The following is a 16,687-nucleotide window of genomic DNA, read 5'->3' on the forward strand; positions in this document are numbered from 1 at the left end:
ATGGCGAATTCGCTCGAAATTAAATGGCGAATTCGCTAGGTTCATCTTTACTAGAAGCCCTGGATTAGTTGTTGAATAAGTTGCATATGCGAGACCCAGATGATACAGAATAAACAGGAACAAGTTCCCGCTGTTGGTAAAGTTGTAATGTAAAGGTGGTAAATATTGGTAAGTTGTAAGTTTGTTCCCGCTGTTGTAAAAAAGTCCCACTGACCCAGATAATACAGAATAAACAGAAACAAGTTCCCGCTGTTGGTAAAGTTGTAATGTAAAGGTGGTAAATGTTGGTAAGCTGTAAGTTTGTTCCCACTGTTGTAAAAAATTCCCGCATACCCAGATAATACAGAATACACAGGAACAAGTTCCCGCTGTTGGTAAAGTTGTAATGTAAAGGTAGTAAGTGTTGGTAAGTTGTAAGTTTGTTCCCGCTGTTGTAAAAAAAAACATAAGGAATTATGTGCAAAAAACAAAAAGGAACAGTAATAGCTAACAGTGGCATTCAGGGATTCGTAAATAAGCTGTATCTCCAATGAAGTATATGGGATCATTTTTACCATTCCCCTGGTTCAGTTATCGGTAACCTTTTCAGTTCAAACAGGCAAATTACCTTCTTAGGACTCCTAAATATTCAAATGAAGGGTCGCAGCTAGGTTGTATTTGAAAGAAAATAGCTATATTTAGTGCCTTTTGTAATTAGCCAAACATAACATTTAAATAAAATAAATATCATACAATTTTAACTGCCTGGAGGGCTGGTGGGTCATTGCGGAGGAGAGAGGGGAATACCAGATGCGTCAAAAGTCTATTTTTACACCCAAATTTTCTAAATTTTTGTGTGCATTTAGGCAAATATAGAAGATTGCCGGGGGTGGGGGAGGAAGTATAAATGAATCTTCAATCACCTTTTGTTTTTGTGAAGCCTAAGTATGCGTGCTGCGGGGTGATAGTCCCCTTCTTATTTCACAAATTTGTTTTCTTTGTAGTATAACAAATTACAATCATGTGCTCACTTTTGCAAAAGGTGGAGAGGTGAACGGGTATATTGAGCGTCGTAGGAATTTTTCCGGGGAGGGGGAAGGTAAGTGTTACCAAGAACTTTTTTTATCGACGTTTAAAGTAGTTTTTGATCAAATGAAAGCTATGAAATTCTCCAACGATCCGAAAATAACACGGTAATTTAGTTATGGTAATTTAAGTAAAGGTAATTTAAGCTGCGGTAATTTTAATTTGCTATCTATGGATAGTTAAACTTCTTTTGATTCCCTGTTTTACGTCCTAATTCCTCCAAAAAAAGCAATACACTAAGTCCTTGAGACAGAATTTTACTTAAAGAAAGCTAACGAAATTTATAAAGAATAAAATTTTGAACTACTTTGGCTGTATCGATTCGTGATACATAAGATTCGTCTCTGATAGGATCGAAACTTAAAGGATTTTTTAAACAGAACTGGGTAAACTCCAATGAAGACAACGCATCTACAAGTTTGGTTGTATCGAAACGTGACACCTAAAACATATCTAACATTTTTTTTTCACTGATTGGCTTAAACTTACATACTATGCAGATGAAAACAAAAAATTTCAAATAATATATTGTATTTTATTTACAGTAATCTGTAATTTTGCAATTATGGAGGGGGGTCATTACATAAGTGCAGGGGGATGGCTTAAAAAGTGCATTTTCATGCCTAGATTTTCCAACTCTCCGGGAGTATTCAGGTAAATTTAGAAGAGGATCGAGAGGGGGGGGGAGAGAAAGAAACTTATGTTGAATCTCCCTTCTTTTTTATTAAGCCTGAATCTAGGTGATGCTGGGTGCTAGCTCCTTTTTATTGCATAAAAACGTGTTATAGCGACCACACTTGGCTCTTGATCTGCAATGAAACCGTTTTCTGTGTCCACTCGGAGATAATCAGCTTAGCCTGAGCGAGATACTCGATAACTATGCAAGTATATTTTAATTAAATATTTAATATATAGAGGTGGTTAGGATAGGTATTTAAATAACGACAAAGACCACACTGCCTTTCCATCACAAACACCAAAAATAAGAAGACCAATAGGGATTTTTTTTAAGACTGTGGGAAACAAATTAGAATGAATATTTTGGCCCTATGTCCAAGGGCCGTCCTCAGCAACACAAATAAGGAAAAACAACTTACGGGAGGATAAAATCTATAAAACTAAAATAAACAATTTTTCAAAACAGTCCCAGCATCCTTACCTCAGCGAAGTTCAACCAGGACTCAATCATCTTACCTTGTAGTACTATATTGTAGACTGTGGGTGATTAAATGTTATTATATATATAGATAATTATTATTATATAATATATAGATTAAATATTTGTCGTCGATGTTTTGAAAAACAAAAGAATAGGATTCAAGTCACATATTTGTTTTCAGTAAAACGTAAATGACGCAAAAAGCTTTGGACTTTTATGGTTAGGGAAAGGGGAAAAGGGCAGCTCCAAGGGGAAAAAGAGAGCAAAGGTCCCGTTTGCAGCAGTTTTTGCTCGTTTTAACTAGAACATTCAGCTTGATTTTTACTCGTTTTAAGATTTATTTATTCATATATAGTAGTATCTGTTATCTTTATGTTTTCTATGATGCTTCATTTTAATTTCTGTTCATTATTCTTTTCATTTATTTCATTTATTCTTTTATTGTAATTTCTGGTCGCTTTTAGTTCGAATTAAACTGAAACTAAAGAGCGACATGAAAACTTAAAACGAACAGAAATTACTTCGTATATGAAAGGGGCTGCTCCCTCCTCAACGCCCCGCTCTTTACGCTAAAGTTTGACTCTTTCTCTCAACTATACTTTTTAAAACAGTAATACACTCTGAGGTCTAGATAAAAAAAAGGCTGATCTCTCAATGTAACTATTCCTTTGAATTAAGAAATCTAGTGGAGGATGGGTAATTTTATCTGAGTGTTAAGCGTTCTTTTCAATGACCTTTTTTTCAAGTATTAAGTACTAATATTAGGTTAATGGAGTGTTTCATTTAAGCGTTTGATGATCAAGGTTTATGTTATTTGAGACTTTCGTTTAAGCTATTGTACTGTGTTCATGGCTGTATATTTGGCTTTAAAATACACTTATCTATCTCTTAACAAGGTGATTAGGTAAACTAATGAACCTGGAATGAAAAATTAATGCTTCGTAGTTTGCGGAGCATCGTTCAGTTAAATTACTCGGGTTTTTTCTCCGTGGAATTACTCGTGGAATTCTGTAGAACTAGCGCTGTACTCAAAATTGAGCTTTCTTGAGTTTTTATATCTGCAGGCTACTTACTTTTCTTGAAGTAGCCTGAACAAGTAATTGTGTTTGGTTAATGAAACTTTCAGGAATTAATCCGGGACCTAGATTACACCCTGGAAGATTTTGGCAAGCTACTGTCTCTACTCTTTCCTTAATTCTAGGGGGCTACAAGACTGTAAAAACTTTTACCTTAATTTTCGGTTCTCAATCTTATTTTCGTTGGCTCTACTTAAACAAATTCTTTTATTTCAGTACAATTTTAAGCCATATCATGTTTCTTTTTCTAAATTTAAGAAACATATTCACAAATCTTTAAAATTTATTAATCAGGGCTCAGTAAAGGTATAAGGCTCAAAGCATTTTTTTTTCTGTTCCTCATTCCAGTTATTTTTCACGGTTTCACTTTTATAGCACAAAGATTATAAAAGGTCTTCAAGGTCACTGTCCGTTGGAGATCTTTTCCATCACAACTTTCTCATCTACTGACTTATCTTCTTTCCAAGATCAATAAAAGTCTCTAATCTAGAATTAAAATTTTCGAAAGCAATGAGCAGGCAGCGCGGTTCTAGACCTGGGGGCAACTGCCCCTCCTCCCCAGTTTTCTGACATTAAATTCCTTTTATTTTGAATTTTACACTTGTATGGTATACCCCCCCCCCCATATTATGGGGCCCGAAACCACTACAGCATTGAAAGACACGTTCAAACTCTGCTAAGATGTGTAATAGTATAGAGTAAAAATTGACCAAAGATTACGTATATAAGATGGAAGAATTAATTTCTCTAAGTTTGAAGGAAGATTATAAGTTCTACCATAGCAATCTATTATTGGAAAGTCATCCATCGTATGTAAGGCCTCCGTGGCGCAATCGGCTAGCGCGTTCGGCTGTTAACCGAAAGGTTGGTGGTTCGAGCCCACCCGGGGGCGTTTGCTTTTGCAGTGTTAAATTAAAAAGAATTAGAAGTTTTGAAGTCTAGCAGATGAAAAAATAAAAAAAATTGTTTCTATTTTTAACTTTATAGTAAAAATTAGATTACATTCAGTAGGACAATCTGTTATGTTTATAACAATACCTGCAACTTGGTAAAGAGCGAAACACAGTCCATTGTAGTCGAAACTAAGAATATAGGTTGTTGAAAAAAACAAAAAAACAACAACAAAAAACTGTCTGATGACAAATATTTTTCACGTAAAACTTCTTCAGAATAATGATTTTTTACAGATTCACGAGGACAGTAATTTTTAAATTCAAAACAAAGTTTTGAGAGTTTGAAAAAGAGCATGAAACCCCTCAAAAATTGAGATATCGAAGACCCTTCACTGGCTGGAGGTGTGTAGTTCCCCTCCTTTGACTATACACATTTTTACGTTTGTTTTGCTGATATGTCTTTTTTTTCTTAAGGGATGATCTTTTCGAACCAATGGCCATAGTGTACTGGGAGAGGGCTCATTTGGATGAACGCTTAGATATCTAGTGCCCTTTCTAAGTAGTGAAAGATAATTGGGCCACAGCAAAATGCTTTTTCTGTCATTTTGTGCTGCAAAACATCAATTTGGGCTAAGATAGGGCTATTTGGCTAAGATAAGTATTTGGCTAAGGTAGGGCTGTTCTGCCAAATGTTGTGCTGAAAAATCATTTTGGTTACCAAATTGATGTTGTGCTGAAACATCAATTTGGGCTAAGATAGGGCTATTTGGCTAAGATAAGGATTTGGCTAAGGTAGGGCTGTTCTGCCAAATGCTGTGCTGAAAAATATCAATTTTGGCTAATATAGGGCATATTGTCGGAACTCAATTTTTGTGATAGCTAGTCGGTTTTTCATGGTAAAAACCCCTATCTGAAGGTTTACAGCCCCATGCTCGAAAATCGAGGGTAATCATATTTTAGCATGGTACTATGACTGTTGTTCCCCTACAATTTGGACTTTCTTTTTCTCTACACTGACTTTCTACTCTGACTTTTTCTACTGACTCTTTTCTGATTTTCTCTTCTGACTCTTTTCTCTACTGACTTTCTACTCTACAATTTGGACTTTCTTTTTATAGTTCTTTTTTGCGGTAACTAGCATCTTGTATTTTCAAAGCACAAATATTGATTGTCATTATTATTGTTAATATTAATAGTTTTCATTATTATTTTTACTATTATAAATAATTGTCATTATTTAGTTTATTCCCTTTCTATTCTGCTCTGCGAGTTTTAATCTTTCGTGACATTTTTGACAACCTTTTGACATTTTGATTTTTTTTTTCTATTATTTTTTTGTTGTTGACAAATCCTGTTATATCTGTTTATTGTTTCTCTTTGCTGTGTTTATTGACTCTTAAGTGTGAATTTGGTCTATTCTGCTTGATTTGCAGATATAAATAAAATCTTATTTCATCACAAATGATGAATCAGTGTAGGTTTGATATTATAATATATAATGTACTAGCTGTTGGGGTGGCGCTTCGCGCCACTCCAACACCTAGTTGGTGGGAGCGCTTCGCCCCCACCCCCCAAGCCCCCCCCGCGTGTAAGTCGTTACGCGCCATTGTAGTTGTGTCCCTGTGTCCCACCTGTGAATATATAGAGATACATATATATATATATATATATATATATATATATATATATATATATATATATATATATATATATATATATATATATTTTTAACTACGTAAAACTTGCGAATATACAACATTCTTTGCTGTCCTATTGTCTGTCCATATAAATAGATTGTCAGGTTTATCAACTCTTGAACATGCAACGTAATAATTGTCCATGGGAAAACCATCCGTATTCAGATCTATACCGCATTTTTCTAACGATTGCCTTTGAGCTTTGTTGATGGTGATTGCTAATCGAACATTCCCTGTGTCCCCGTCGTCATTTATACATCCCCCGGCGTCCCCGTTGTAGTTGTGTCCCTGTGTCCTGGTCGTCATTTATATTCCCTGTGTCCTGGTCGTCATTTGTGTCCCGGTGTCCCGGTCTGTAGTGTCATCTTATAATGACGTCATATACAAAGCCTTATATACTTATAATGACATCAAATGCAAACCCACAAACAAACAAACATGCATATATACAACTTATTTTTATATATATAGCTACTGTTTCTATTTTATTTTTTTTTTATTTTTTAGTTTTTTCTTTTCTTGGTTTTTTCTTTTTTAGTTTTTCTTTTTTTTTTAGTTTCTTCTTTTTATTGTTTTGTTTTCTTCAATTTGTCAATGTTCATTCTAAGATTGACACTTGGAAAAATCTTTACGTGCCAAGCATGCTAAACCTCAAAATTTTGGGTATCTGCTTTAAGGTTTTCGAATTACTTTAATCTATTGTCAAAATATATTGAAATATTTGTGAAATTCCCAGTTTTTTTTTTTAGTGTTTTAGCTTTTTTTAGTTTTTTACCTTTTTATTTATTTTTTTTTTTTTACGTTTTTTCTTTTTAGGTTTTTTCTTTTTTTATTTTTTTTTATTTTTTATTTTTTTAGTTTTTTCTTTTTAGTTTTTTACCATTTTTCTTTTTTCGGTTTTCTTTTTCTTCTTTATTTTTCAGCGTCACTATGAAATACATATCGCCGAACCTTTGTTTTTTTTTAACTAAAATCTGGTAGGCATTGATGACCTTATCCAAGTCAAAATCCCAAACCCAATCATCATCGCTATCATTTTCAGTTTTGATACGTTTTGACTCTCGCTGTCCAGGTGGATTTTCATCTAACTGCGCGGTTTTGCGTTCTTTAGCCGTAAGCCTTTTGGCATTAACCCTTTGAGCAAATTCCTCGGCTGTTCCTTCTGCCATTGTAGGATTTATACTAAAATTTCTCTTTGAATTAACTATTTGAGCAGCTTCCTTGGCCGTTTCTTCTGTCATTTTAAGATCTATACTAAAAATTCCTCTTTACGTGCTAAGCTTGCTAAAGCTCAACAATTTATAATAAACCTCAAAATTTAAGTATCTGTTTTAAGGTTTTCGAATTACTTTAATCTATTGTCAAAATATTTCGAAATATTTATGCAATTCCCAGTTTTTACATTTTAGTTTGTTTTCTTTTTCATCTTTATTTTTCAGACGTCATATGTCTGGCGTAACAGACATAGTGTAACAGACATAACACACAAACAACTTATTTTTATATATATAGATTTATATGTTATTATGTTTATTATATTATTTATTATATTCATTATATTATTTATTATATTTATTATATTATATGTTATTATATTTATATATTATTATATTTATTATTATATTTTATTTATATTATTTTATTTTACAGCTTGATATTATTTCCACTAGCTCTTAATTTCTCTTGCCACAGTAATAAGTTTTTTTCTTAATAGTAACAACTCAAACTTCAAATCAATCTCATTTTTTCCGTTGGAGTGATAGTGGTGAACGCAGATAATCGAGATTTCATTTGAACGGAAATCACAAAGCTCTAGCCCCATTTCTAAGTCAGGAGGGAGTCTGTGCCGCAGCCAAGTGCTATCTTCTGCCATAAAGCAAGAATTTTGGCCAAGTAGGGCCAAAATACCAACAAGTGACAATTGTGCAGTGACCGCATAATAGAAAACTGTAAAAGTTATATATAAAATCTACCACTCCACCCCTCCCCCAAAATATTAATTTTTCATATAATTCCTCCTCCTCCATGCGCTTCAGGTAATGCTCCTTAACCCGTGCTCTATTTTTCTGAAATGTATACCTCAATAAATAACATTTCGAATAAGGATAAATTCTTTTATAAGACGGTGAAAAAAAAATGAATAAAAAGAAATATACTGGATATTTCGATCGCAGTATTTTTTTTTTGTTTATTGTTTTTTTTTCATTGTCTAATAAAAGGATGTATCCCTATTCGGATTCTTATTTGTCGTCGTGAAAAGGCATTGTGGTCTTCGAAATTACCTTATATATACCTCCACACTCGCCCCCGAAGGACACTGAACTTCGAATCTCAAGTTCAAGTTCATTTATTTCATTAAATTAATATTTACAAAGAGAATATCCCAAATGGTTTTTTTGACCTGTTTTTAGTAGATATTTACCGTTGACTTAATCCCAAGTTGTACAAAATCTCAAAAGGAGATCTCAAAAGCCAGTGTACAGGGTTGCCACCCATAGTGATAAACACTAATCTTGGTGTTTTTTTTTATATGGCTTAAAGAAAAGTATCACTAAATCAGCTCATAAATCACTAGATTATTGGAGAAAATCAACTAAAAATAACTAAAACCTAGTGATATTTCCCTCACCAGATGGCAACCCTGCCAGCGTATATTGATAAGAAAGCACGTTCGTATGGCCATATTCCTGCCGCATAGCTCCCTCCCTGGAACCCCAATTCTACTGTTATTGTCTGTGTGCGCACACTTTGTGACATTCTTTGGTAACTACTTTTTTTTTGCAGAAAACCTGAGCAAACTCTTGCAAGAATATTTCTGTGCATTTGTGAAGTCACTGATCCAGTTATATACATATACATGCTGGCATATCTGTTGAAGTCAGTTAACAATCACATGCATGGGAAAGTGAGTTCTTCTTGGTATGAAGATGTTTGGCAAACAACGCTCCTAAATGTATCCGAGGTTTGATTCCGTTAAATATTCAATATTTAATCATTATTATTATAATAATTGTTATTTAGATATTATTATTTTTCAATATCAATAAATATTTTATTCATGTGTCAATTTTACGAGGTTAAGATTCATCATTATGAGCTGCTTTAAAAATTTTCTTGGGATTTCTGCTTAATGATTCTTTTTTCTTTCGTTTTTATCTCCTTTCTTTTTTACTAATGACGGACTTTCTAACATGTTCGTTTTTGGTCTTGCCGAGAGTTTGTAAATCAGTACAAACATTAATTTTCTTGGGTTTTCTACTTAACGTCTAGTCCCTGCAATTTTTTAGAAGTTTTATTGTGTGAATAGCCAATTGCATGATTATGAAACGAGAAATAGTGATGATATAGCAATTGAGTCAATAGGTACAGTTAGATCAGCATTTACGGTAAGATATATGGGCCTGCCTATTTGGAATAAGTTGCCAGTGAGTATTAGGATGGCTGAACACCTGCTTTCATTTAAGAAAAAAATGAAAGATCATTTGTTAGAAAGTAATTTTTTTTAGGTAGGAAGGACAGGGGAGGGGTCTATGGAGTGTGGTATAGGGCGATTTTTGTCACTGTTGTGTTTTTTTGTTGGGGGGGGGGCTGAATTTTGTGTTGTTTGTTTAAATGAGAGAGATTGATTTGAAGTTTGAGTTGATTATGGTTATGTTGTGATTTGTAATGGAATATATATTTTTACTTGTTACTGCCGTACGTCTACAAAACTGTAAAGTTTTTCTTAGTGCGGCAGTATTTTGCAAAAGATGTGTTTTGGTTTCGTATGTCAACAAAATAAAAAAAAAACATTGCTTGTTTCTATAAGAAAAAAATTGTTAGCATTAAGAAAACCGATTGCTATTAAGAAAAAATGTTGCTAGTATTAAGAAAAAACTCTTTACTATTCAGACAAAAATCGTTAGTATTAAGAAAAAACTTGTTACCATTAAGAAAAAATTTGTTAGTATTTAGAAAAACTTACTACCATTAAGAAAAAACTTTTACTATTGTAGCAAAAACTTGCTAATCTTAGAAAAAGTTTGTTAGCATTAGGAAAAACTTGATACTATTTAGAAAAAACTTGTCACTATTAAGAAAAAACTTGTTGCTATTAGGAAAAGTGTTTTATCAAGAATAAAATGTTATTATTGCTCGTTACTATTAGAAAAAAATTACCCGTTGCTGTTAAGAAAAAATGTTTTTAGTATTAAGAAAAAAACTTGTTGCTATTAGGAAAAGTGTTTTATCAAGAAAATTTTTTTTTATTATTGCTCGTTACTATTAGAAAAAATTTGATTACTATTAAGAAAACCCGTTGCTGTTAAGAAAGAATTTTGTTAGTATTAAGAAAAAACTCATTACTATTCAGAAAAAATTTATTAGTATTAAGAAAAAACTTGTTACCATTAAGAAAAAGAAAATAGTACTATGAAAGACTCCTTACCATAAAGAAAAACTTGCTTATCTTTAAAAAAAAGCCTGTTACTACTAAAAAAATTTTTACTATTAATAAAAAACTTATTACTGTTGCTAGAGAAATTAAGAGCTAGTGGAAATAATATCAAACTGCTCGTCTTTGGCACTCGTCAAAAATGCTAGTGCTAGATCAGGGACGGATTCTCTCCAGAAATTTTAAATATTTGGATTTCGACTTCATGTATGTAAAGTAAATCAAATTCCACTCTACAGTTTATCCTTTGGTAATTCCCACAGGACCCTATACAGATTGACTATTCAATCTCCAGATCGAGATTCACAATTATTTGAAAATGTATAAACGAACAAATGTTTGCAAAAAGTCATGGTATCATTGTATTGGGTTTGTCTGGTATTCAAGATATGACTATTGTCCGAACGGGCGTGTTTAGAGTGTACCTTGCCGAATCATTGATGGAGAGTATTGTAACCTGTAAATAACCGTTATTGTGTTAACAATTGTTGTTAACCATTGTAACCATTATGTAAATAACCATTGTTACTGCGAATAATTTTTGTGTAATATTGTGTTAACCATTGTAACCATTGTGTAAACAACCATTACTACTGCCAATAATTGCGGGACTTGTAAACACTATTCTGTAGGTGGCTAAAGCCTATAAATTGACGCCAATTGAACTCGCTCTTGTATAATAGTAAATAGCCATTATTGTGCAGTATAATGAAAGCTCAGCAGCAGCAACTTGATTGGAACTCATCTTCTGTAAGATAAGATTAAGGTTTTTGCAGTTTATCTGAATTGTGGTTTTGCCTCCGATTTTCCTAGTACTTTTGTGTTTTTTTTTTTGCAAAATAAGTTGTTCAAATTATCGCAGTATTTGGAAACTAAGAGAGGTTTGATCAAACTAATAAAAAATTGCTTAAGCTTGTATGTCATACGTAATTTATGTCGTTTATTCTTTTTTCGTTCGATGACAAAATAAAATGAAATTGAAATCAAATATTTAAACTGTGTTTACCCTAGGGACTGCCAAAGCTACAAAAAATTCCAGAATATGAAAAAATACAAAACAGTGTTGTCGCTGGTCTTGAACTCCTCCTATTTGGCCTAAACTGGGCTCTTGGATCTTCATTTTGGACACTTGAAAATATCCAAAAATGTGTTTCTTCAAGCCAAAGGTGAGTTTAATCATGTAAGTTTGTGTACTTACTGGGGTGGATTGAGAATATTTGTTTTTGTTTAGATAACGATTAAATTTGGTTCCCCAACAGTATTTTTCGCTCTTCCTGTCCTATAGTTATTGTAATTTTTGACCTCCTAGGGAGGGGGGGCATGTGCCCCTAAAACCACCCCCTAATAATCCTGGGCTATATGATGTAAGGTGAGCAAAACAGTTGGGGCAGTTGCTATTTGTTTATGTATATGGTAAAACCGAGTTGGTTCCAGTGGTAAGACATGTAGGGGACTTATAAGTAATTATCGTCTGTTAGGCTACAATCATCTTAAGTGAAGAGGGGTTTGTAACTTTTGCTAGTTTGTGTAGCCTACCCTTGCTCACTCTAACCTAGAATTAAGTGTTTACGCAACGGGTACAAACGATAACGTAAAACAACGAGGCAGTTTCGTAATAATTAATAAAGTGTCATCTATGTTATTTTGATCCTGAAAAGTTACGGATAGCTTTATAATACCAACTAGATCATATAAGATACTGTTTCAAGTTTTCATCTGTCACGATGTCTACGATTGATAAGGATAACGCTCAACTGGCTGCAAAGTCAATTTAGTCCCTTCTTTCGGTATTATCGATGGCTCGTGATAGCCTTTGATCATGTGATTACTGATTGCGCTCTTCTTTGAACTTAACGTTTTAAAAGCTTCGATAGGCTGACAACATCAGCGTTTAACCGATAGCAAAGAAACAAAACCAAAGTGTTGCTCTCGCAACGCTTTATTCGGCGAAGCCAGACAAAGGTTGCCGCAACACTTCACGCTGCTCAGGCAAAGTAGGTCTAGTTTAAATAACGTGATTACTTAAATTAGTTTTATGTATTTTATTTATACATCTCTAATGTACATTTATTTATTTAGTGCTTTTTCTATTTCCTGTCATTAAGATATATGTTCCCTTGAGAATAAACGATTTGTGACAAGCCTGGAGATGTAGCTTGTGTCAAAAAGACAAGTTACTTATATCATTGGATTCAACAGTCTCAAATTTATTCATTCTCAAGCTAGACTTTAGATATTACTTAGGCTTTTTCTTGGGAATGGATCTAAATTTTCTTAGAAAATATAAAAAACATATATATATATATATATATAAAATATATTTCAACTATTTTTTTCAACTTATATTATATTATATTATATTATTTATATTAATAATTTATATTATTATTATATTATATTTTCAACTTATATCATTGGATTCAACAGTCTCAAATCTATTCATTCATCAAGCTAGACTTTAGATATTATTTACGCTTTTTCTTAGAAATGGATCTAAATTTGCATAGAAAATATAAAAAACGTCCTTTTTTCAACTATTTTTAATCATTTTTCAACATATTTTGAATCTAAAAAACCATGTAAGCTTACTTTTATAAATGTAATTTGGCAGATGGATAGAGCTGAATCTTAGCATCATTATAACTTAAAACGAACAGAACTTAATACGTAAAACGAACAGAACTTAATACGTATCTAAGGGAGGCTCCCCCATTCTTAATACCTGGGTCTTCACGCTAATGTTTTTGGTACTTTTATAAAAGCTTCTTAATGTTCTAATTAAAAAAAACCTTGTGTTTCAGGAGTCGTTTAAAAAAAAATTGGGACAAAAAGTCAAACTTGAGCGTAAAGAGCGAGGTATTAGAAAGGGTTCAACCCCCTCATATACGTAATAATTTCTGTTCTTTTTAAGTTTCAGTAATGCTTCTTACATTCAGTGGAAAAAAACAATTTTTTTTATTTAACTTCTGATCATTTTTAAGTAGTGCCGGGAAGTACGATTCCTCCTTCACGGTAACATCCTCTAGACAATACAATCCTGGTGAAAATTTACCCCGGACAATTGTCATTAACATATGTAAAATTGAGTCGGCCAAGGAGAAAGGAAGACGAATAGGGAGAATTTTGTATAAGAATTCTGGCAAATTTTCACAGTACGTTTCCCCCTGGAGACTTCCTTCCGTTGGAAACTTCCTTCCGTTGGAAACTTCCTTCCGTTGGAAACTTCCAGGGTGAAAAGTTCACCCTGGAAACTTCCTTCCCTATGGAAAACTCTCCCAGAGGAAAAATCCCAAGCAGTAACTGAAGAGAAAACCTAAAAAAAAATAAGGTTTAGAATTGGCTAAGTTGAAACTTACACCATCATGCTACATTACACCATTTACATTACACCATTAGACGGTAAAAATTAGGAAAAATCGAGAACTTGGTTTTTCATGGAAATGGCCTCCGTGTGTAGTTGTACAATTTTGATGGTTGCAAGCTCCAAATTCTATAACAGCAAAACCAAAAAAGAAAATAAAAAAGTTCAAATTGAAATAAGGAAAAATCATCAAAAATAAGTGATAAACCATATGACACTAAAAAGGTTAAGACATAGTTTTTTTTTAAAGGTTTAGTTGTCCTAGGGTATCAACAGATTGTTTATGTTTATTTTTTACGGACGAGAAGCGATGTCAAATTTAACTAGTTAATTTTGTTAATTTTCTTTCACGGTTTGACGTGGCAACACTAACGAAAATGTTATTCTGACCTTAAAATTTCATGACTTTGAAACAACCAATGGACAAACCCTGGAAAATTGTGGTTTTCAGGTATGAATTGAACTACGTTATATAAAAAGTAAACAACCACATAAAAGAAATTAGGTCGAATTAGTTGAATTAGGTCGCCGTCACTACCTTCCCATATTCCCGCCTTCCTACACACCCTCCCAAAAACTCACAAAATTCAACACCTTCTCAACATTTTTTTTTACTTTCTTTTAAATGAAATTGAGTTTCTGACCGCTCTAATACTATTCGGTAGAACCCTCTACACTGAACCAGCTTTTTTTGTAACAGTGAAATTAGTGGTACTTTACACCGTTTTGCTTGTACATTTGGGCATTTTAAACGTCATTTAAACATTAATGCTCATACCAATTTTTACTAATAGTATGGTATGCTCCAGGCAAATTTCATCAGTTCCTTAGGTAACTTCGAAGACCACACAGCCTTTCCATGACTAAAATATAACAGTTCAAAATAGAGATGAAACCTTTTAATGGACAGTGAAACAAAAATAAAATTTTAACTGGATATTTTGGACACATATATTTACTGATATTTACTGCTGATGATGGACACTGTGTATGTGTCCGAAATATCCAGTTCAAAATTTTATATTTGTTTAACTGTCAATTAAAAGGTTTCATCCCTATTTTGAACTGTTATATTTTCATCAGTACCTTCAGTTCGTTCATTAAGCACTGCCAGAATTGTTAGTTGAATTATATATAAATCTGGCGCATCCAAATAGCACTTATTGATTTTATTGGTATCACTCTCGGCAAGTAGATTAGACGCACCGGCGAGGTAAATAAAACGAGGTTGGCACAGTGAACGATAAATTGAAGCAAGCTGTATCCAGGAGTATCGCCCCCGTTTTGGAGCAACGGTCGTTTGCACGTTTAGTGGTGGCGGTTGTGTGCTTCGCAATGGTTTGTCTGGTTTTGTGGAGCTTTTCTGAAAACATTAAGCCGAGGTATTTCAAGCTTGAAGCAGCAGGAACTGAATCGAGATCCCTTACAAGGGTAACACTATCACTTTTAACCATGTTGAAAGTTAGAAATTCATGCTCACTGACATTAATAGAAAGTCTGATAGACCAAAGTTCACTGTGCAGTCTATTCAGGACATCTTGCGAAGTCTGCGTTCGGTCTGCTGAGAAGAGGAACATCATCAGCATAAGCTATGTAAGACAAGTCGGTACCATGAAGTAGAAGAGGTGATGAGATCTGGTTCAAACTCTTAGAACTTGTATATTTAAAAATGACAGGACTAAGAACACTTCCTCTTTTGAATTTGATTGGTTCTGGAACTGTGCCTCTCCATTTGGCAGATACTGTCGAATTTGCTTTGCAAAATTTCTAAGTTAAAAGTTTTTTTTAATTTAAAAAAAAGGAAGTTAAATTAGCTAAATCTGCAATATATTTGACTTTATTTCGTGTTTTAAAATATTCTTTCTTGTTTCAGTGGAGTGTTTTTTTCATGCTTTTGTGAAGACTGTAACCTTTTATAAAAATTCTGCGTCTAATACGATGAACCTTTAGCATGAATTCCAGGAGTATTCTTTGTCCTTTTCTAAGTTAAAGAAAAACGGAAGTTAAATCTGCTAAATCAGCAATATTATTAACTTTGTTTTTTATTTTAAAATATTTCCTTTTTTCCAGTGGAACAAAATTCATGTTTTGTCAGGACTGTAAAGTTTAAGACAAATTCAAGGTTTAATACAATGCACGTTTAAGGCTAATTCCACGAGTACCCTTTTTAGAGCAGTTGGAAAAAAACATGTCACCTTAATTTTCAGTGCATTTATATTTTTCACTGTTCTCCTTATTTTATTCTAGTTTCAGCATTTTTTTCTTTTTCCAGTGGAACAAAATTCATGTTTTGTCAGGACTGTAACGTTTAAGACAAATTCCAGATTTAATACAATGCAAGTTTAAGGCTAATTCCACGAGTACCCTCTTTAGAGCAGTTGGAAAAAAACATGTCACCTTAATTTTCAATGTATTTATATTTTTCACTGTTCTCTTTATTTTATTCTTGCTTCAGCATTTACATATCACCTTAATTTTCCATTTATTTATGCTCTTCACTGTTCTCTTTTTTTTTATTGTTGTCTCATTATTTACATGTCACCTCACTTTTCAATGTGTTTATATTTTTCACTGTTCTCTTTATTTTATCCTTGTTTCAGCGGAGTTCTCGTTCATGCTTTGGTAAAAGCTATGCCTGTTGGCTATTGCTCTGAACATGCTCTGTATTTAACGGAGGCAATTTCTGGAATTAAAGGTATGCCCAAATCAGTTATTCTCGTTTAAGGGCTATGTAACTGATCTAAACTATTTAATTTAATAAGTGAGTCACCATCACTCTACACATATAAAAATACATTGAAAGATATAGTTTGTTTCTGTCTATAGTAGCTTAGACTGAATGTAAGGTGATTTATTTATAAATTATTTATAAGTCCCATCTGTGTCTCCATGAGTCGATTTTTTTTTTCGCTTCTTCTCTCTCTCTCTCTTTCTCTGTGTACTCCGTGTGAGTTATTGAGGTGTAGTTCCTTCTTCTTTTTTCTCTCTATTGTTAAAGGAGACA

At 33.1% G+C, this 16,687-nt stretch overlaps 1 protein-coding gene and 1 non-coding gene across 3 annotated transcripts in view; both read left to right on the top strand.

Moving 5' to 3' along the window:
• Nucleotides 1–16,687, top strand: part of LOC136040368 (VPS35 endosomal protein-sorting factor-like) — a 71,064-nt gene that overhangs the window by 14,089 nt on the left and 40,288 nt on the right. For both annotated transcript variants that reach the window (XM_065724625.1, XM_065724626.1), the window contains exons 4-6: nt 8,675–8,852; nt 11,334–11,488; nt 16,284–16,378. In XM_065724625.1, the coding sequence (XP_065580697.1) occupies nt 8,675–8,852; nt 11,334–11,488; nt 16,284–16,378 (428 nt within the window). The remainder of the gene's footprint in view (nt 1–8,674; nt 8,853–11,333; nt 11,489–16,283; nt 16,379–16,687) is intronic.
• Nucleotides 4,119–4,192, top strand: Trnan-guu (transfer RNA asparagine (anticodon GUU)). The gene has a single exon. It is a non-coding gene; the product is annotated as a tRNA-Asn (tRNA).

Source organism: Artemia franciscana, chromosome 20 (genome assembly GCF_032884065.1).
Source record: "Artemia franciscana chromosome 20, ASM3288406v1, whole genome shotgun sequence".
NCBI classification, from domain to species: Eukaryota; Metazoa; Arthropoda; class Branchiopoda; order Anostraca; family Artemiidae; genus Artemia; species Artemia franciscana.